This window comes from Aspergillus lucknowensis (assembly GCF_044049455.1).
Source record: "Aspergillus lucknowensis strain CBS 449.75 chromosome Unknown BJX67scaffold_14, whole genome shotgun sequence".
Taxonomy (NCBI): Eukaryota; Fungi; Ascomycota; class Eurotiomycetes; order Eurotiales; family Aspergillaceae; genus Aspergillus; species Aspergillus lucknowensis.
Window position 1 is genome coordinate 556,567 of NW_027263558.1, and position 20,884 is coordinate 577,450.

The 20,884-nt window shown below is 52.4% G+C and overlaps 9 protein-coding genes across 9 annotated transcripts; 5 read left to right on the forward strand and 4 right to left on the reverse strand.

Annotated features, from left to right (window-relative positions):
* The first annotated feature begins 231 nt into the window (after positions 1-231).
* On the forward strand, positions 232-1,765 carry BJX67DRAFT_350877 (lipoate synthase). Its single transcript, XM_071028860.1, has one exon. The coding sequence runs from the start codon at positions 263-265 to the stop codon at positions 1,502-1,504; it is 1,242 nt and encodes a 413-aa protein (XP_070887435.1). The 5' UTR covers positions 232-262; the 3' UTR covers positions 1,505-1,765.
* An 870-nt stretch (positions 1,766-2,635) lies between these two features.
* BJX67DRAFT_371496 (phosphoserine phosphatase SerB) lies at positions 2,636-4,191 on the reverse strand (the record flags this gene model as incomplete). The annotated part of the gene is made up of 3 exons (XM_071031094.1): positions 2,636-2,950; positions 3,042-3,299; positions 3,352-4,191. The coding sequence occupies 3 exons, from the start codon at positions 4,189-4,191 to the stop codon at positions 2,636-2,638; spliced, it is 1,413 nt and encodes a 470-aa protein (XP_070887436.1).
* Positions 4,192-4,859: 668 nt separating this feature from the next.
* On the forward strand, positions 4,860-6,296 carry met16 (phosphoadenylyl-sulfate reductase (thioredoxin)). Its single transcript, XM_071035194.1, has 2 exons — positions 4,860-5,405; positions 5,466-6,296. Exons 1-2 carry the CDS (start codon positions 5,228-5,230, stop codon positions 6,209-6,211), a joined length of 924 nt encoding a protein of 307 aa, XP_070887437.1. The 5' UTR covers positions 4,860-5,227; the 3' UTR covers positions 6,212-6,296.
* Position 6,297: 1 nt separating this feature from the next.
* Positions 6,298-7,396, reverse strand: BJX67DRAFT_59112 (uncharacterized protein). Its single transcript, XM_071035195.1, has one exon. It carries the CDS (start codon positions 7,193-7,195, stop codon positions 6,572-6,574), a length of 624 nt encoding a protein of 207 aa, XP_070887438.1. The 5' UTR covers positions 7,196-7,396; the 3' UTR covers positions 6,298-6,571.
* Positions 7,397-9,080: 1,684 nt separating this feature from the next.
* Positions 9,081-11,425, forward strand: sC (sulfate adenylyltransferase; the record flags this gene model as incomplete). The annotated part of the gene is made up of 6 exons (XM_071032751.1): positions 9,081-9,249; positions 9,347-9,374; positions 9,527-9,709; positions 9,957-10,102; positions 10,169-10,238; positions 10,297-11,425. The coding sequence occupies 6 exons, from the start codon at positions 9,081-9,083 to the stop codon at positions 11,423-11,425; spliced, it is 1,725 nt and encodes a 574-aa protein (XP_070887439.1).
* Positions 11,426-11,737: 312 nt separating this feature from the next.
* Positions 11,738-13,672, forward strand: BJX67DRAFT_59153 (uncharacterized protein). Its single transcript, XM_071035196.1, has one exon. The coding sequence runs from the start codon at positions 11,776-11,778 to the stop codon at positions 13,525-13,527; it is 1,752 nt and encodes a 583-aa protein (XP_070887440.1). The 5' UTR covers positions 11,738-11,775; the 3' UTR covers positions 13,528-13,672.
* Position 13,673: 1 nt separating this feature from the next.
* On the reverse strand, positions 13,674-16,629 carry BJX67DRAFT_387468 (uncharacterized protein; the record flags this gene model as incomplete). Its single annotated transcript, XM_071034221.1, has 4 exons — positions 13,674-15,235; positions 15,294-16,397; positions 16,437-16,493; positions 16,533-16,629. The coding sequence occupies 4 exons, from the start codon at positions 16,627-16,629 to the stop codon at positions 14,112-14,114; spliced, it is 2,382 nt and encodes a 793-aa protein (XP_070887441.1). The 3' UTR covers positions 13,674-14,111.
* A 1,637-nt stretch (positions 16,630-18,266) lies between these two features.
* Positions 18,267-19,513, reverse strand: BJX67DRAFT_59216 (uncharacterized protein). Its single transcript, XM_071035197.1, has 3 exons — positions 19,205-19,513; positions 19,056-19,153; positions 18,267-18,953 (listed from the first exon to the last, which is right to left on the reverse strand). Exons 1-3 carry the CDS (start codon positions 19,385-19,387, stop codon positions 18,482-18,484), a joined length of 753 nt encoding a protein of 250 aa, XP_070887442.1. The 5' UTR covers positions 19,388-19,513; the 3' UTR covers positions 18,267-18,481.
* A 441-nt stretch (positions 19,514-19,954) lies between these two features.
* On the forward strand, positions 19,955-20,592 carry BJX67DRAFT_380245 (LYR motif-containing protein; the record flags this gene model as incomplete). The annotated part of the gene is made up of 5 exons (XM_071032752.1): positions 19,955-20,005; positions 20,079-20,243; positions 20,356-20,418; positions 20,475-20,524; positions 20,583-20,592. 5 exons carry the CDS (start codon positions 19,955-19,957, stop codon positions 20,590-20,592), a joined length of 339 nt encoding a protein of 112 aa, XP_070887443.1.
* Between the last annotated feature and the right edge of the window lie 292 nt (positions 20,593-20,884).

Sequence of the window (20,884 nt, forward strand, 5' to 3'; positions counted from 1 at the left end):
TGCCATAGCGAGTAATGTGTAATTATCTGTCCGGGACTAGGGGTATCAATCAGATAACATGCCAATTCCAAATAGCTTCACGAGCTTACGAACGTACGACTCTTAACCCTATCCTCCAGATTGGCGACTTCACCGAGGTGTTTTCCGCCTGAGGCAGATGAGTTCCTAATACAGACTAGCGTTATCGTGATAACTGCTGCTGCGGTTTCCCGCGGAATCCAAACTTGTTGCAACAATGACCGGAGCCTGAGCAAAACTCACCATGGCTGCTGCGACAAATCGAGTGAGGGTTCTGTTCTCGTCTTCAAGGGCCACTGCCCTTCGATCGGGAAGCTTTTCTTTCCTCACCCCCCGCGGCTACGCAACGACTGATCCCTCATCCGCCACTGGCGGAGTCCCGACAGAGAGGAAACGGACAACATTCACGGACAAGCTTAATGCCGGCCCTTCCTTTGCGGACTTTGTATCTGGTGACAATGACAATGTGCCTCTTGATCCCTCCGAAGCATACGCTCTCAAAACTGCAATGGTCGGACCCGCAGGCCGCAAGAAAGAAATGACCCGTTTGCCGTCGTGGCTGAAGACGCCGATACCTGATTCAAAGAATTACCAGCGGCTCAAGAAAGACCTTCGAGGGTTGAACCTGCATACCGTGTGCGAGGAGGCACGATGCCCCAACATCTCCGACTGTTGGGGTGGCAGCGATAAATCTACAGCTACGGCGACGATAATGCTTATGGGGGATACTTGTACGCGCGGTTGCCGGTTTTGCAGCGTGAAGACATCTCGGACCCCACCGCCGCTTGATCCACATGAGCCAGAGAATACGGCTGAGGCGATATCCAGATGGGGATTGGGGTATGTAGTGCTGACCACTGTTGACCGGGACGACCTGGTTGACGGCGGAGCTCGTCACTTTGCCGAAACCGTCATCAAGATCAAGCAAAAGGCTCCTAATATCTTGGTGGAGTGTTTGACCGGCGACTATAGTGGAGACCTGGATATGGTTGCTTTGATGGCCCGGTCTGGCCTGGATGTATATGCGCACAATGTTGAAACTGTTGAAGGTTTGACACCCTATGTGCGTGACCGGCGCGCTACCTTCCAGCAGTCGATCCGAGTTCTGGACGCTGCGAAGAAGGCGAAACCGTCTCTTATCACGAAGACATCGCTCATGCTGGGTCTCGGGGAGACAGAAGAGCAGCTCTGGGATGCGCTCCGCCAGTTACGGGCTGTCAATGTTGACGTCGTCACTTTCGGTCAGTACATGCGGCCGACGAAGCGGCATATGGCTGTGCATGAATATGTCACGCCGGATCAGTTCGATTTGTGGCGCCAGAGGGCACTCGACATGGGCTTCCTCTACTGTGCTTCCGGGCCTCTGGTTCGGAGCAGTTACAAGGCGGGAGAGGCGTTCATCGAGAACGTCCTCAAGAGGAGGCGAACCGAAGCTCCTGGGCGGGCCGTTAGCGAGACTCTTTCCATTGATGAGGCAACGCGATAACTTGTCTTCTTTTTAGTTTACTTCAACAGATCTCGGCACATGGTATTAGCATTATTTCTCGTTATGGATGTATAAAGATCTCATTTATCTGTGGCGTCTCATTCGGGCTAGATTTTATGCAGTTCAACACAGTTTGACTCGACTGATCCGCCTCTACTCCACGCATATCTACTCCAAGGGAAGGACTCGGCACTGACTTTGCCCGTAGATCAATGCTCCGGACCTATCTAGTTCAATCCATCGTCATAATTTTTTTGTAAGCTCCGAAGACCCTGAAGACGGCGGAAGCACCATACGTCGGGAGTACCGCACCGAGGACCAAAAGTATTGAAGTATCCGTATCCTCAAGAAAATCTGCAAGAGAGCAAGATAAGATGCCCGTAACCAACAATTGGAAGCACAGAGTCCACTGCTCATCTGAGTGTCGGTAACGGAATATGCAGTCAAGGTGAGCGAGGATTTCACGGGCATCTAACTCTTGCGCGCCAGGAAGTAGACATCCTCAAGGCGGACGAACTGGGTAGACTCCCAATCTTCCAGCCCATGAGGTTGGCCGAACGTTGTCTAAAGCGGATATGCACACACCTTGTCGGACGGAACAGTAGCCAAGATGATCTGCTGATCTTGACTGCTCCTCCTCGCCTTTGCAGGCACAAGACGAGAATCGGAGTTCTTCCCTGACGATAGCCACCACTACTGGGCTACACACGTGCCCCTGCAAATTGAAGAAGCGGCTGCAGCTTATCCAGGCTTGTTTGGTGGTCATTATCTACAGAAGGTGGTTGTATGGCGGAGCAAGATACATTGGAACATAATGTCCATTAGATCAAGTTTGCATATATATCGTCGATCCTCAATTACAATTACCCTCGACTACGAAGGGTTTCTCTGTTCGCTGAATGCATCTCAACATCAAGTGTGGCGGTCGTGACATGTGTATCCGAGATACTAGTGCCTGCTAGGCGCTGAGGACAAAATCGACAAGTGAGACATGGGATCTTGCCTCATGCCAAGTTGCGAAACAAAGTGTGCTTGATTACCCGACAGCGTGGTTGATTACCCGACTTTGGGGAGAGATGTGATAGGAGAGTGTCAAGGAGTTGCGTGCCAGAGACACCTTTGGGCGGTGTTCTATGCAATAAGCTCTTGGATTTCCTCGTTGTCCAATCCAAGAAGGTAAAGGACATCCACTAAGCTTTCGCCATTAATGCGGGTGGGGGCTTCAAGCTGGACCTTGCTCTTGGCCCGCCAGGCAACCCCAAGCCCAGCAGCGTGAAGCATGAGCAGGTCGTTCGCACCATCGCCCACTGCCACGGTCTGTGCAATGTCCACCCCGTTGTCTGCGGCAATAGAACAGAGCAGTGAGCGCTTTTGATTCGCATCAATGATCGGATACGTTGGGACAAGCTGGCCTGTCAAAGTCTGCGATGTAGGGTCGATCTCGAGCTTGAGGGTAACGAGAGTTAGTGCGCCGTATTCAAAAAGATTGCCAACGGTCAAAATAGTAGCAGGCTGAGGGATGACGTTGGGTACATACATGGTTTGCAAAAGCGTAATCAATACCAAGCTCACCAGCCAACCACTCAGCAAGTGGTTGGAATCCTCCGCTCAGGACCGCAAGCTTGCAGCCGAGCCTCTTGAGAGCCTTGCACAACTCTCTGGCGCCAGGTGAGATAGTGAGGACAGACTTCAGCTTCTCAAAGACGTCCGCAGGAACGCCCTTCAGGAGGCTAACACGCTCCTTGAGCGATGCGGAGAAGTCAAGCTCGCCGTTCATGGCGCGTTCCGTAATTTCCTGTCACGATTAGAATATAAATACTGATTCGAAGGGGGTCGGGAGTACGAACGGAGACTTCCTTCTCCACGCCGATAAATTTCGCAATCTCATCAATTACTTCGTTCTGGATCAAAGTGCTGTCCATATCAAAAACAACCAACCGCTTATGCCTACGGAAAACACTCTCCCTTTGCAAAACAACCTCTACGTTCCATTCTCTCTCGAAGCGCCAGATACTTTCATGCTTTCGGAGGTCCGCAAACGTAAGATAATCTGGGTTAGGTGGCGGCGAGAAGGTAACTTCGACAACGCGCGGCTGATCATGTTTATCGAGACAGCGGTGGGAGGTGTTCATGCGACGATACGGTGTAGGAAGCGACTCGACGATTTGAAGGAAATTGGTTAGGCACAGCTGGGATACATAATGGCCGTATAGATGATCTAGTGGTTCCGGTTCCGGTGCCGGTGGCTCGCGCGGGATCTTCTCGATATCTAGGGTTGGAGCCGAACCAACGGGAACCACGGGGGGTGGAAGTTTATCGCCAGGTCGAGCATTGGGGGAAGAATCGGGGTGCAGATGAGGGTGAACCGGCTCAGAAGTCTTGTAAAATACTGTTGCAACCAGTTTCGGGGTCCCTTGGGGAAGGACATCTTCTTGGTTGTGGAAGATGCTGTGGATAATGCCGCTTTCCGTCACTCTCTTCGGATCTGGATTAATGGGATTCGCATTGCCAGCAAACGCCAAGGGCGGCGACTGTTGATGATTTCCAAGCACATTGCTTATCGTCTGGGTAAAGGGGGCCGGAGGTTTATATTGCTGGTGATCGTGGATGAAAGAGCTACTCGAGAAATTCTGTCGCAAAACAGGACGGGTCGGACGAACAACTTCCGCGGGGTTCGTTGATGACATTTCACAGGGGAGGCGGAGGAAGTGTGCGGGCGACAAGGGGATTGAGGAAGAAGGAGAGAAAGAGGGCACAAGGCCACATGTATCAACAGAGCCCACTTGAGACGAGGGGCGCGCGAGGAGAGCGAGATGTGAGAGATGCGATGCCCTGAATTCCAGAATAATTATCCGATGTCCCGCACTGATCGACTGCACGTGGAGACTTTTATGCCTCAGGCTGCATGCAGATGCTGCCCCCCGCCTCATCCACCGCCTGGCAGAAAAAGACGAAGCCCCGGTCGGGATGGCCTCCAGCTCACATTATGACAAGGAGTGGAGAGCACCGTCCACCTTGCTTATCCTGCATCTTGAGAGATGTCTGACGACGGCACGACATTCTGTGATGACACCAGAAAATCATGAGCCAATAACCGCCATTCGTACTAATTTCCTGATGTATGTCCTTCTCTCAAGATTTCCTGCAGTTTCGTCACTGATTGCTCATCACGGCAGTGCCCTCAAAGCTTGACACGGACTACCACTGTCCTCCCTTGTTTGCCCTGCCTTCCGGCACTGGGGAAGCTGGTGATTTATAATCGAATCTGATAATGGGGCCTTTCTTCCCGGGAGACAGTTCGCCGTGCTTCCAGGAAGCACCGCAAGAGTGGGTGGATTTATCATCACCCCCTGCAAACTTGGTTTACATAAGCCGATTCGGGTGGCGGCAGACACACGAAGCGCAAGTATTGCGTGATTCCTGAGTGAGATGAGGAAATCGAATTTTTCGCGATGATGCCGAAAGAAGAAGGCGGTCACAGCCGATGTCGTGCTCGAGGGCGGCAGAATCAACCGGCATGTATGAGGGACAAAAGGCAGCGAAAAAGGCGTCTCCGTTGCCGATGATGTCGTGATTACCCCTGTCTGGTCGTTTTTCTATAACAGACGGGCCATTGGCACCTTTCTCGCTTCCTGTACCATCCCACTTCCCCCGCTACAGTCACATCACTCCCCCAGATCCTTAAGGACCATATACATCTTCTCCAAAGTTGTATAAGTCGATATGCCGGCGAAAATGCACTCCAGTTACCCCTCCGATAACGAAACCGCAGACTTGCGGGATTCAACAGAGTCGGGCTATGTCAGCGGTGGATCAAGCGACGACTATCTACCTGAAATTGTCTTCACCAAGCCACACCTTCAATTCCTCAATAGACAGCTTCAGTTCCTCGAGCCCCAAGGTTTGTATCCCCTATCCAGCCCCGCGAGCGTTCTCTGGGTTATTGACTAACTCGCGGTAGATGTGCTCAGATGGTGTGTCACTTCGCTTCCCCACCTTTACCAGACCACCGCCTTTGGTCTTACGGGCCTGGTGATTATGGATATGCTTTCCAAGCTGTCCATCCCACGCCCGCAAATGGTCAACCTCATCTTCCTCGATACCCTCCACCACTTCCCAGAGACTCTTACTCTCGTCGACAAGGTCCGCAAAAGGTACCCTCTCCAACACGTCCATGTCTACAAGCCTCAGGACGTTGAGACGGAAGAAGAATTTACCAAGAAACATGGCGCTCGGCTGTGGGAAACAAACGACCAGCTCTATGACTGGGTCGCAAAGGTCGAGCCAGCTCAACGTGCATACCGCGAACTCAATGTTCATGCCGTTCTGACAGGACGCCGACGCAGTCAGGGAGGCAAGCGTGGAGACCTCGACATCATTGAAGTTGATGAGGCTGGCCTGATCAAAGTCAACCCGCTCGCCAACTGGAACTTTGACCAAGTCAAGCAATATGTCAAAGAAAACGATCTGCCATACAATGAGCTTCTAGACAAGGGCTACAAGAGCATTGGTGACTACCACTCGACCGTGCCCGTGAAAGAGAACGAAGATGAGCGTTCGGGCCGCTGGAAGGGCCAGGCAAAGACCGAGTGTGGTATCCACAACCCTCGATCTAAGTATGCTCAGTACCTGATGGATATGGAACGCAAGCGACAGGAGGAAGCCTTGTCCCAAGCTTTACAAAACCAGCTCACAACTGCCCAATAATTACTTGGGTAAATTTTTGCATTGCTTTGGCGTTCATCCCTGGAGTCTTCGTTCTAGCGAGTTCACATGACCATGTATAGCTTGGTCCTCTTGTTTTTTTTTTTTTTTTTAGCGCAAGTACAGAAATAATGCTGCCATGAATGTCTTTCCTACGACGGGTTCTCGTTTCCATTGGCGGATATTTTTACTGAACCCAAAAGCATATGCGAATCGCTCTTCATATAGAGATTTTTGTGACAGAAGGATTGGTGGGTTTGAGCGTGCATCAAGAGTTTTAGAATACATTCAATACCATACTAGAAATGGGAAAAAATATCCCAATCTTAGAACAAAATTTCGGCCTCGGGTAGAGTCAGGATCTCACAAAGGCGTCCATCGCCCTCGTCCCGGCTTTTTTGGGACGCAAAATCCCATGAGAGGCGGGGAATAATGAGGCTTCCACAACGCCGTCTGCAAACCATCAGGATGACTGAAGACGGGGAAGGCAATCGAAGGCAAACATCCGCGGCCCGTGCTTACACCCCTCAGGAGGAAAGGACGACTGCTGTCCGATCCAATCACAATCGGGTTGCGGACTTGAGCCCGGGTTTCTCTTTGGAGGGGTTCAACCGAGTCAGCAGAGCATGGTATCCTCCAGAATAGAATAATGGAGAGAGCAACCTGGCTGGGCCTAATCACCCATTGGTACATCGCAGAAGTATCGACGATGACCCTTTTGTCACAGAAAGTGACTTTGACTCGGGGGTTTGGTGCTGCCCGATGACGAGGCCCATGGTTCTTCGACGGCGTAGCGGTGTCTCTCTCTCCGTGTTCTTTCCAGCAGAGACCCAAAGCACGCCACAGAGTGCGCGGATGTCGCGATGGGGGTGATTCATCCCGCATTTCTCCGAAGACCTGCGGTGAGGGAAAGGAATCGACCGGAAGGCAGCGACCGTTGGGCGATCTCGGAAGGCTGGGCGGATATGTCGTGATCGAATCGATCATCAGGTCTTGGCTTTGAGATTGGGTCTTGCGGCCCGGAGGCTAAGTGGATTTCTCGCCATGGCTTAATCTGAAGGTGTGATTTTTTCTCTGAATTGCACCATTCATCCTTTGGGGTTTGAGGCACGAACGGGTCGATCTAATCTTATCGATCTAATCTCTTGGCGATCTAATCAAGGGCCCTGGGCCGCTTGGTCGAGGACGAAGGACCCAGAGACGGAGCCGGCAGGGCGTTTGGCGCGAGACGCCCATGAAACGACAGTTTCCTTGCAAACGCGAGCAATTCGCGCTATATCTAGATCGCAAATTGGTAGATTTGTCAGGTCTGCTACGGCGATGGCGATGTCACATAGCGAGGCAAGCGAGAAGAAGTCCGGGGGGTACCTGGGGTTTGAGGAGAGGGATTAGCCTTCGAAACTTGACGGGGTCCAGTATGCTACTGTCAGAGCGATACGATTGGATAGCCTTCGGCGGCCTTCTAGAGTTTGTGCTCTGTAGAGCAACCAGTCCGCGGCAGGCGGTATATCAGTTCTGCACCTGTCGGGCGACCAAGAGCAAGGGAAGCGAAGTGTGTTCTGCACTGCTTGGGAGGAGTCTATTTTTGTGGAGGGCCAAGTAAAGCACATTGAGCTGAATAGTGGCGTGAACACGTTTACCAGCAGTTCAATCCAAGAGGCGCCCCCAGATTCGACCTTGGGAAAGAGCAATTGAGCCCCGTCGATATGAGTCAGGGTCCTTCCATCTGAAACGAACAACTGTCCCCTCTCGAATGGACGTTCCATTGCAGGAGTGAAAAGCCAAGAAATCCAGAGCAGGCCCCAGGAGAGCGCCGCTGAAACCCTCAAAACCTGGAAGCGCGGAAAGTCAGGAGAGCTTACGTACTTGGAGTGATATTCAGGGACGGACGCCTGCCGATCACTGGGACTGCCTGTCAAGGCCATGATTGATGATTGGGGCATGCAATGAAGCAGGAACAGGAGGCAGTTGGAGGAGCCGATCGGCGATGGAATTGTTCGAAATAGCGGCGCTAGGCCTATTTAGGAATGAATAATCACGCAAGCCGTGTGGAGAATGTCGCCATTTCCACGCCGCCACTTAAAAGCATTCGCAGCCTGTTCAAGAAGAATCAGAAGTTCTCTGAACAGACCCCCAAAGACCTGGATGTCCAAGATGTGCTTTTTCTTTCTGATGCAAAGCGGTGGTGTGCGTGGGTTGGATGGGAGCTGGGGCAACACGAGGAATTTCTCAGGGCCACCTGTCCCTTTGCCGTTCTGCCTCCACCTCCACTTCCCTGCACTTTGAACCTCCGATGACGAGAGAACTTGAATGATAACTGAAACTTTTGACGGCGACGTCAAGGACAAAGAACTGCTAATCTCCGCCCCTGAAAATCATGACTCTATCCAGGACGGGATTCTCTCTTCGACAAAGTCTCCGACTGCGCCGTCGCCACGGTATCATATTTGTCGAGGACGCCATGAGCAGACGGAATGCCTGTCAACATGAAATCCGTCGATACCCGGGGCCGGTGACACGAGCCCCGGGATGGATGGACAGGATGTTGGAATAACCTGCAAGCCTTGTATACGTAGTCCTCCCGCCTCCATTCCCCACTCCCTAATCCATCCTTGGGCGAAATCAACCTGAATAATCCCTCCTCTGGTCTCCTGGATTTGCTGCGGTGCCAATCTCCAATCTTTGGTTCCGCTCATCCTTTCTCCGTTTCCAACTTTGGAATATTTTAACGTGCCTTGCCCTCAACCCTCTTCCAAACTTCTTCTTCATCCCCTCATCGCCTTCTCCCATTTCTTTCTTTGATTTTCTCACCGTCTTCCCCGCCTTACCCTTGCTGGTTCATTCTCAATTCCCGAAAGCGCAGTTTGTCAAAATGGCCAACCCTCCCCACGGTGGTGTCCTGAAGGACCTCCTCGCCCGTGATGCTCCCCGCCGCGACCAGCTCGAGGCTGAGGCGGAGACTCTTCCCGCCATTGTTCTCACCGAGCGCCAGCTGTGCGATCTGGAATTAATTATGAATGGTGGTTTCAGTCCTCTCGAGGGTACGTTCAACTTTGCGACTTGATATTGAGTTGGAGGCACAACGGCTGTACCCAACTTCGCTAGCTTTCTCGAGGATACATAACTAATGGGGCGCAGGTTTCATGAACCAGAAGGATTATGACGGGTATGCCCCACCGCTCTCTCTCCCGACGTCGAGTTGATTGCCCATTGCACAGTGGCTTTTTTTCCTGGGGGAATACACTTGAGATTGATTGTGGAAGAAGTATGCGCAAACAGGTCGAGCGTTTTTCTAACTGTGAAATATGTCTCCTCTAGTGTCGTTGCCGACTGCCGTCTCGCTGATGGCAACGTTTTCTCTATGCCCATCACTCTGGATGCGTCCAAGGAGGCCATTGACGAGGCTGGGCTCAAGCCCGGCTCCCGTGTTACACTGCGCGATTTCCGTGACGACCGCAACCTCGCCATTCTCACTATCGATGACATCTACCGCCCCGATAAGTGAGTTTACCGTGCATCAATTTTCTTTTTTCCTTTTTTTTTTTTGCTTTTCTGTGGCCTTGGCTATTGCATGTCCCTCGCTCTTGGCACGCTTCAATCATGGTCTCCGCCACTCGCTTGATGCTTCTGCCGAGAAACGAATTGGGGGGCGTGGGAGAATCGTCTTCGCCAAGGCCAGCGCACACGCAATCCCGACTCCCCATTAGATGGTCATTGCGTGGTTTACTAACTGAACGTTCTCCTCTAGGGAGAAGGAGGCCAAACTCGTCTTCGGTGGTGACCCAGAACACCCCGCTATCAAGGTTTTGAACACCAAGGTTCACGAATTCTACATCGGTGGAAAGCTTGAGGCGATTAACAAGCTGAACCACTACGACTATGTCGGACTCCGCTGTATGCCCACACTTTCCCTCCATAGAGAAACGCGGGAAATGACAAAACTGACGCAACCACTCATAGACACCCCGGCAGAGTTGCGTATCCACTTTGACAAGCTCGGCTGGTCCCGAGTTGTCGCCTTCCAGACCAGGTTTGTCTTGGCCTAATTACCTTGGAGGCACAAAGATGGTGTGATTAATCGTCCCCAGAAACCCGATGCACAGAGCTCACCGTGAATTGACGGTCCGTGCTGCCCGAGCCCGCCAAGCCAATGTCCTCATCCACCCTGTCGTTGGCCTCACCAAGCCTGGTGACATTGATCACTTCACCCGTGTCCGCGCCTACCAGGCTCTGCTCCCTCGCTACCCCAATGGCATGGCTGTCCTTGGTCTTCTGCCTCTTGCTATGCGTATGGGCGGCCCGCGTGAGGCTATTTGGCACGCCATCATCCGTAAGAACCACGGTGCGACTCACTTCATCGTCGGCCGTGACCATGCCGGCCCCGGAAAGAACTCCAAGGGTGAAGAATTCTATGGCCCCTACGACGCCCAGCACGCTGTCGAGAAGTACCGCGAAGAACTGGGTATTGAGGTCGTCGAGTTCCAGCAGGTCACCTACCTCCCCGATACGGACGAGTACAAGCCAAAAGACCAGGTCCCCGCCGGTGTCAAGACCCTCGACATCTCTGGTACCGAGCTCCGTAACCGTCTCCGCACTGGTGCTCACATCCCCGAGTGGTTCTCTTATCCTGAAGTCGTCAAGATCCTGCGGGAATCTAGCCCTCCGCGCGCCACTCAGGGGTTCACTATTTTCCTTACCGGTTACATGAACTCCGGCAAGGATGCCATCGCTCGTGCTCTCCAGGTTACGCTGAACCAGCAGGGTGGCCGCTCTGTCACGCTTCTTCTTGGTGACACCGTCCGTCACGAGCTCTCTTCTGAGCTCGGCTTCAGCCGCGAAGACCGCCACACAAACATCCAACGTATCGCATTCGTTGCCGGCGAGCTTACTCGCGCTGGCGCAGCTGTTATCGCTGCCCCCATTGCTCCCTACGAGCACTCTCGCAAGGCCGCCCGCGATGCTGTCCAGGGCACCGGTGGTTCTTTCTTCCTGGTTCACGTTGCTACTCCCCTCGAATACTGCGAGAAGACCGACAAGCGTGGGATCTATGAGAAGGCTCGCCGTGGAGAGATCAAGGGATTTACTGGGGTGGATGATCCTTACGAGGCACCTACAAACGCAAACCTCGTCGTCGATGTCTCCAAGCAGAGCGTTCGCTCCATTGTCCATGAGATTATTCTTCTCCTCGAAAGCGAGGGCTACTTCGAGCGTCTGTAAATGATACCAGGGCGCTCGAGAATGATTTCATTTTCTTTGTTTGAAGTGATATAAAGACGGGACCTTGGGTTAAGACTTGATTTAGCACGAATATAGAACAGTCGAGTACCATCATAATAGAATGGTTATGATATTGTGTCTTGAATCGGAGGACGTAAATCTCCTTTCTTCGAGATGAGACGAGTCTGGACCTCGGACTCGAACAGGAAATGGTTACGAACCCAGTATGCAAACAACGCAAACAGTGCAAACAGAGACCAAACTGGCACCTTTCAAGTTCCAGCCTGAGGGAGGATCAGTCTTCAATTCTCGCAACCCAACGCCACTTCACAGGATCACTTGCATCGAAAATGCTTCGTCAGCAGTCTCACAAACCTCGAATATTGTGGCCCCCGCGTTTTGTTCCCAGCAGTGCGCGCCGCTCATGCCGTCGTCCGTTCACTCAGAAACCGCCTCTTCTCTTTCTCTCGACGCTCCGCAGTCGACCTCAATTATCCTTCCTCTCTCCCTCGCCCATCCCTCGAGCTCTCCCGCCCATATCAGTTCATCTTCGTCAACATTATGCAAGGCTGGTTTCCACCGAAAGTCGCGGCGACTTCAAGCGACGCATGTCACGCGTCCTGCGGCTCAGTTTATCGTTCGGCGCCATTATCATCTTATACGAGATAATTAAGATAGGGGTGTACCAGGAAGAACTCGAACATAAATGGCCAACCCCGCCGGAATGGTCATGGAAGAGCCGATGGTGCCTGCGGTCAGCTGCGGCGTGGCAGCACCCTGAGGAAATTGGGAAGCTACTAAGCGATTGGCCGATGGTTGCGGGCTACTTACGGGAGTTATTGATGCGCCTGGAAGATAAGGACGTTGAGGGTAAGGGTATCGTCGAGCAGGAGGAGGGTGGGATTCTCATTGAGGGTGTTGGGAAAACGGGGTTCGATATTACGGCCAAGAGCGAGCCGTGGAGGCGGGGATACTTCCAGGCTCTCTTAGGGGCCGCGAAGGCAGCGGAGAACCTAGAGGGATGGCTGACAGATCGGAAACAGCGCGTCTCAGCACCAGCAGAGTACTTTGTTGGGCCATCAAACCCACGTCCTAAGCCTGTACCGAAAGGCCAGAAGGCACCGCGTGAAGAAGATTCTGAACCTGCGTCGCCAAGTCCGGAGGCCTTTTACATGAAGATCTTGACGACTCGTGGCTTCGATACAAAACAGAAAATCGATGCTGCACTCGCCTACGCAGACTGGCTGGAATACAAAGGTTTACAAAGCACAGCCGCTGATATGTACACCTGGGCAATGGATATCGCAGCCGCAGGGTCCCCCGTGGATGCGACAGATGTGGTAGACCTGAAAACAGGGATAATCAAGAACGATGGGAGCTCCTTGCCCTCCGAAAACATTATCCGCGTCTCAACAGCCCTTGGCGTTCACCACGCCAAGCAAGGAAACCTGCCCACAGCCCTATCAATCTTCACCTCCGTCCTAAAGGCCCGCCGTGCCCTCCCACAACCTCCTCCTGGCGCCCTTGGAACCACTTCACTCTCATCCCCCACACAGGTCAACTACCCATTCCGTTCCTTCATCAATACCCTCAAAACCGTCCTGATCCCCGTCCAATACCCCCCACCCACACCTTCTGGAGACCAACCACCTCTCCGCACCGCAACTTCCCCCTGTGACGAGGCAGGTCTAATGGCCTACATCGGCGAAATCCTCTTTGCGTCCTCCTCCGAGGAAACCGGCCTAGCTTGGACGCGCGACGCAGTCGATCTAGCCGAAACCACCTTCCTCCAAATCGGCAATTCCACTCCAACAAACCGTTGCGCCGATTGTCTCCGCGTTGGCCTCGGAAACTGGAAAACAATGGTCTCTCAACTCGTCAAGAAGGCCCAGGAAGACGAAGAGCGGAGTATCGAAAAGCAAAAGAGTAGCATTTCATGGCTCGGCCAGTCCCAGAAGCAGATCGAAACGAAGGCGAATGTGAGGAGGAGGTGGGAGGCTGAACAGTCGATTCTGTATGATCGAATTAACAGGCTTCGGCCGATGATCGTGTCGGAGTCGGCGTTCGATGGAATTGTCTCGGGTGTTGGATCGTTTGTATAAGTGCCACTCTGGACGCCACTTCTTGTATATTAGCTTCTTATCACTTGCACTAGCCGGAGAAATCCATGGAGGATGAAGCCCTCGCGAGGCTTTTGGCCGATCATTCACCAATTACATATATAACTACGACGGGTTACCCACAATTCTTACCGGCGCATTGGGTGTTCAGAACTGCCTACATATTATAGCTTGCGCTTGTGTGGAGGATTTTTGATTCTCAGCCCGGCCCAAAACAAGATACGCAAACAATCACGGGAATAACACTTCAATGGCGGTACCTCACGCTAAAAGTTTGTTCAGAGGCTGGTAGATAGGCAAGGCGATCTCGCTCTAGACAATCTAATCAGAGACCAAGGGCTGGAAGCCAAAGCGCGCACTAACAAGGGTATGAGAGACTGAGAAATGACGAGTATAGATAACAGAGAGCCCGAAGGGATAGGTGCTAAAGTTTCTCAAATAAGGATTATGCAGACACGAAGGAATGCGAGAAGTGAAATTTCAACGTCCTGGAAGGACGGGACCAAGGAGCCAAAGAGCGGGAAAATAGGAGGCCTCTGAGAAACAGTGATAATTGCGTTGAGTGCTTAGACCTCACCAACGGTCTTCCCGTCAAAGTCGGTGATCGTAAACGCGTCAAAATCCAGCGTGATATCACCCTTGACGCCTGAAGGGGCGAGATCAACCATGAAGTTCTCGTCGGTAGAGTTCAAGTGGGAGTGTTCTAGGTGATTTTGGATAGACTCTGCTGAGAGCATAGCCGCATTAAGGGCGCCAGTTTTCTGGAGGATATACAAGACCGCAACGCGCGAGAAATCAACCACCTCAGGACTGACACTCGGAGTGGCCGTTGGTGTGTGAGTAGGGTCCGCAGTTCGAAGCCTATCGTCGTCTGAGGGCGGGGAGTCTTCATAAACGATACCGTTTTCTGTAACGACGGACCTTCGAGCGGGAACAGTCGCTGTGGGAACATATGAGACGGCGGAGGGAGGAGGGTCCTCATTACCAGGCGAAAACTGGTCTGTGACGACAAAATCAAGAGACTGAGAGCGACGATCGTTGCCGTTCGACGATAGACCTTTAAATGACACAAGCGCATTTTCCGTTGTACAAGACACGTTGTTTTGGCTAAAGAGAGCCATGATCGTAATTGGATCCAATGGAATGCTGAAGTTGCTTTGTGATTCCTGGAATAGCCGTGGGAGGTCATCCCCAACAGTGGCGTTCCTCGATGTTGAGCCTTGAGCAATCTCGGTGGAGACACAGCTTGCATCGCCTGTGGTTGTACAACGCGAACCAGTATATCCGTTGACACAAACGCATGAGCAGACATCGCCACTCGATACACTTACACCACCATTCGCGCAAGGGGACGCCCTCGCACAGGTTGTGCTACCATCACTACTCTGGCTCTCTCGGGGAACCACAATCAGGAATATCGGTATTAGGACGGCGGCGGCGACGATGAGAAGCAAGATGACGCATACCACAATGAATGCCCACAAGGGTATCCCGCAGCACCGACGCCGTCGCTTCTCCTGACTTGCTTCTTGGTCCCGTTCTTGGGAGTTCAACTGGTAAAGTGCGGACTGCTGAAGCGTGGACTTTCTCCAGAAAACGGGCCAAGATGACCGACCCTCCGGTGTAGCAGCAGGGTTTGGGAATGAGGCCAGGATATCTTTGATGGAGCCCGACTTGCGATTTGGGTCGCCTGTCTCCTTGTTAGCTAGACCAGCGGTTTGAACCCTGCGCCCCAGGATGCCGCTTACCATGAAATGGAGGCTTAGAGCCGCCCCCAACGTTCAGAAGGTCGTTTCGGCTTGCGGTCCGCCCATGCTCGAGGTTGGTCGCAAGTTTTGTGGCACGCTTGATCAAGTCTGAGAGACTTGTAAGACTGCCACGGGCTTCAGCCTCTCTGACTGCGCTCATGTTCAATCGAGGCGGCCGACGTGCTCCGGGCCTCGCCTCACTCATTGTCGGAGTACTCTTCGGCAAGGTTCCTGCCTCACCTTCAAGTGTCCCCGTATTGTTGTCGTACGATCGATCCGCACCTCTATCGTCGCCCAGCACGATTGGAGGCTTTTCCGGGTCAATCTGCGACTCTTCGGATGAGGATGAGCCAAACGAGTCTCGTGTTTGTAAGCCAGCTGCGATTTCCTTTAGACTAGCACCGGCATCCTGTCCCTGCAACATGCCAGATTCGCCGTTATTCCCTGCCATCTGGGGAGCTCCGACGTTGGGTTTGCTGATAGTACGCAAAGAAGGCTTGCCTCGTTTTCCAAGACTTGCCTGTCGAACCAAAGTCACTTCACCATGATCGCTCGTGCTTGAGGGCTGCTGTGCGCCGTCCGAATCGCTGTCGAGGTATGCCCCTAATATATCAGATTCCCGCTGCTGAGAATTCCAACTAGATGCAGTGGCTTCGCTATGCGCATAACGGTTGTTCGTTATGGTCGGACTATCAGGCAATTCCTCCGGGATTGGCGAAACAGAAGACCCGCGATTCATGATCGAACGCAAAGGAGGCGGCGGCCCGAGGTTTCCCGTTCTGCTTGGGGGAAGCGGCGGAGGAAAATCAGGTATCGAGGGAATAGAGCTAACAGAGTCAGCTGCAGATTTTCTGGATACGGTTTCACCTGCGGCAGGGACGGGCTCTCGTAGTGCAGGATGGATGCCCGTTTGACCGGGAGAAGGTTCGGGGAACGAGGGCCCAGAATGTTGAACATGTAATGGACTAGGCACAGCATCTGAGACGCTTCTCTCCGAGTATATGGAGGGCGATGGGAGATCGTGTCGAGGTGGGCGTTGAGAAGGCGGAGGAGCCCGAGGCGACAACAACCTCCCTTGGGAATCGACGATGTTTGACAGCCTTCCTTGTGGGGAAGCCATGTTCGTTTGCAGATTATTGTTACTGGACAAAGGCCACCCGGTCGTTTGGGGAGCAGTACGCGCTCCGAATTGAGTTGCCCCTGCGTTTGCTTGAGGGACTCGAATTCGAGGTCGTCGACCGGCTTCTAGCATTTCCCTTGCCCGCCGAACAGACCCTTTTCTCTGTGCAGTCCGAGGGTCGGATCGGCTGTTCATGCCGTTTAATCTTGGATCCATTTTCAACCAGGCGGCCGTCAAAGTTCCGGAAGATTGGTACGAGAGGTCGACGCTGAATATTATACTAGTGCTTTTCGACGCATGGAACGTAAATTTGAGAGTAGCACTCGTCGACTGATCCTGGGATACGAACTTCGCCGAAGAGCAAGCTGAGCGCGAATAATAGCTCTATTTATATACCGAAAAACCGCTTGGAGATGAAATGAAACAATGTTCAGCAAGAGGGCCTGGTGCCGAATGAGAGTCAAGCCCCAGAGGCGTTACCTTATCGATGAGTGTCACAGGGTTAAAAGAATGGACTGAAGAGCCAGATGCCCAAGGTGAAGTGAAAGTGTGATATCAGCTAAGAAGGGCATTCAATGCCTCTAGGCGTGTGAAGAAGAAGTCAATATCGCTTCGCGGCTCGAGAGAGACTATCCAGGGACTCTGAGGTTCAGACTGCATACCAGAAAAGGGTATCGAAACCGTAAAATGGAAATGAAGAACAGTCGAGACTTGCTCACAGCTGCATTGCCTCTCGAGAATCTTGGGCCGATTCTTCAAGGAGACATACCTAAAGGTATTGATACGAGTTGTTAGTGACAAACAAGACAGACAGATCTTGATTCGAGTCTCACAAATCCGCGAAACAATCACAAAACCAAAAAAGCCTCTAGCCCTTGCCTCGGAAGTGAAAGGAAGAGAACGAAAGTGAGAACCAACGTGGTTCTGAGGACGGGGAAGTCACTTGAAGAGAGCACCTCACGCCGGGAGGTCATGAAAGGAAAGCAGGGTCTTCCAGAGTCCCTCAGACCAAGCCTCAACTGTTGATATTGGCTGATGCTCGCATTGCTTGGACAGCCAACAGAGAGGAAATGGTCCTCCGCCACCCAGCCGATCTCGGCTGATGATTATTGTCAGGACTGTGGTCCTTCGTCACTTGAGCTCGAAACCGCCAGTGGGGTCCCTCGCTCGGAACTCAGAAGGAGCTAGTGCGGAGGCTTTGATGAAGGATTGCTGGGCCTTGATGTCAGGGTCTGTCAATCGAGAAGTCAAGCTTTGGTGACCTAACAGCAAAGCCGGAGGGGGGGTAATTCGACACCCTCTCGCAACAAGGAGAGCGAAGAGAACTGAGGTGTTCGAAAACATCATGGAGAATCGCCTCCCAGCTCAGTATTTTCGAGTCCTGCCCATCTGATGGAATCTTGCTCGGCTCGTTGGCGCAGTTTCATCGAAGGACCGACGCGAAGGCGAGACAATCGGAGAGATTGGGTGGTGGAGGCCGCTAAGAGAAATGGCACGTCTCAGGTTTGAACAGGGTCGGCCACTGAGAACCGGCGAAAATCCATTTGAAACCTGCGAAGCCATCGCATCAGAGAAGGCGAGAAATGTTTTCTCCGCACGCCATCGAGGATGTGAGCAATGAGCATTGCAGAGTGTCATGCATCATCCAGATTCAAGCGGCCCAATCAGGCGCGACAGCAGCACAGCGTCGAGATCAAAACCTTTCGCTCAGAGAATTCCAAGGAAAGAGAAGCACTTCAAATCCGGAGATGAGTAATTTCACTTCCAGTCGAGCCAAGGCGAGTTCGATCAACTAGTTCCGTTTCCTCAGCAGCGTCCTCGTAACTCCTGGATATTATTTTGAGACATCAAGGATGGCTCGGAGGCAGTGCAGAAGAGTGCCACATCATCCAGCAGAGCTTGAAGAAGAAGGATTTGAGGAGAAACTGAGATTCGGGAGGCAACGAAAAAGGAAGATGACACTGATTTGGGCCCTTCCTCTGATCTTTGCGGGTTGATGTTTCTACAAGTAGATACGAGTGCAGCATAACAACCATAATAGGGAGAGGCAATAGCATCCCACGAGCGCTCACTCTGGCCGTCCCAACTTCCTTCGCAGCCGACAAATTTCCTTTTCTGCAGCTTGCATCTGGACGACAATGCTCGCGAGCTCAGGCAAATTGCCTTCAACGACTCCGGTGAAAGCTTTTTGAGCGCTCCGCAAAGAGCTCGGCACCAGTAGCCCATACCACCGAATCGGGTCTGAAGTCTGCGGTTTCTTATTTTTCAAAGTCTCCTGTTTTGCATCAGCTTCCACGCCCGATGTCGAAGCATTTGACAGGTCCTGAGAGTTCACAATCGAATCCGCAGAGCCACGGTCTTTCTCGTCATTGGGCAGCTTTGGCTGCACAAGCCCTTCCTCGAGCTTCGACGGCTTGTCCTCATCATCGCTTGGGACCGATATGATCGAGAAGACTTCGTTGGAAGTCTGCTCCTTCTCCCGCGGTTCTCCGAGCTCTGTGATATTGTCTTCTCCGCCTGCATGCGGAGGACGTAATACTCTATTTTATTTAAAAAAAGGGCAAAATAGCTTGGTTAGCCAATGACTTCAAATACTCCTTGAGCAGATGTTTCGGATCATAATCTCAACTACCGTGACTCACGCTCTTCTTGTCGCTTTCATGCGTTCGTCATAGTAATCGGCGCCATAACGCCGACCCGGAGGACAAGTGTAGTTTGCGTGTGCGAGAGACAGAAATCCCTTGTGCGACTCTCAGCTGTTGTTCTCGGGAGGAAGGCCAAGTTATCATACCGAGGAAAGCTCCGACGCGAGCTCGCGCTGCAATTTCTGGTGTTTATCAAGAAGCTGAAGGTACCCTTCCAAGAGAGCATCCAAGGACCGTATGGGATCATCAGCTATACGGAGCTGCTCGAGCGCAGCATCGGGGATCTCTGAACTCTGACGGGAGGCAGGAGGTGTAGGGAGCTGGGCCATTATTGGGTGAAGTTGAAGTCGCAGATGGGCAAGCCAGAGTGAGCGTGGAGCGTGGGCTGGGGAAGCAGAACGGCGGAGGGGGAGCCAGGCCGAGACTTAACTCCGTCATCCCAGCCCCAAAAAAAAGCAACTGAATTCCCCGAAGGCGAGAAACCTCACACCTCTTTCTTGACCGAACCCCAAGCCGTCGGCCCAGTCTCCCCGATACTGTAAGTTGCTCGTCCATCTGTCGGTCCCCCTCTCTTCCCCCGAATGATTCGCGACAGAGCCAGTCATCAGCTTCCGGCCGACTACAGCTCCACGTCTCAGCGCCACCTCCGCTTGCGACGTTTGAACGAGCCGCTAACTCCCCATAAAAAGTATCTTTCTCTAGGGAAGCATCATCCGGACAGGCCTTTGACTCGTTTTTCTTTGCTCGGTTATTCAAAAATTCACACCTAGCTGGAGCGAGCGGCGTCGAACAGCTCTACCTCCGACACATCTGTGCTCCCCCTCAACGACGGCTATACCCCAAAGGATTTTTATATTCGTTTCTTCTTTGCCCCAGGCTCTATCAAGTGTGCGACCATGTCCGTTTCCGCTCTGCAGCGAGACACTGCGTTCCAGGCGCGGTCTCTGGTAAGTGCATCCACAACCCCGGACCGCTCGCAGAAGGCAGCCACAGACGACTAATCATTTTCGTTCTACGTAGTTCCGGTCGTTGCTTCGTCAGTCCTCCCAATTCTCGAACTATAACTTCCGCGAATACGCCATCCGGAGGACAAAAGACGCTTTCCGAGAACATCAGCATGAGACCCAGGAGAGGAGGATACAAGAGTTGATACAAGAGGGACTCCAGAATTTGCGGATGATGAAGGTTGGTCACTGAATACCCGGCAACTCGACTTCCTAGCCACGGCAGACTCTCGTCGTGACAAGCGACCTCCCGGCATTCGCCGTGCTACAATAGATACTCACGATTGCTTCAGAGACAAACCGTTATCAGTCAATTCTACCAATTAGATAGATTGGTTGTAGAAGGCCAGAAGACAGTGAGTTATCAATTTTGACACATGCTATCGGGCTGGCGTCTAACGACACGGCATAGGGAAAGGAGACTGGACAAGAAGGGGCCATTGTTCGCCAGAAGGATACCGGGTAAGATACTCATACTCGACTGTCCCTACTCCTTATAACCGCGTCTAACACAAGGCAGTTGGGACTGATGAAACAACACCCTACATAATCGAATCAGCTTTATCTGCTGCACCGTCTTGAGTGTGAATATAAGACAGATATAAGAGAGATCCGCGCCGTACTGTTTCAACTGGCTGTATACTCAACTTGCTGGCGATGGCTCTGGGGTGATGAAATAGAGTTGGAGACCACGTGTACTTTTATTCGAAACCACATTGCGTTAGCCCTGATACGCACCCTCCCGCAAACCCAAATCTTCTCTCATATTTCCCATATGAGCATCTAGCACTTCTGAGTTTCCGTGCGCGCAGTTCGTAGTGT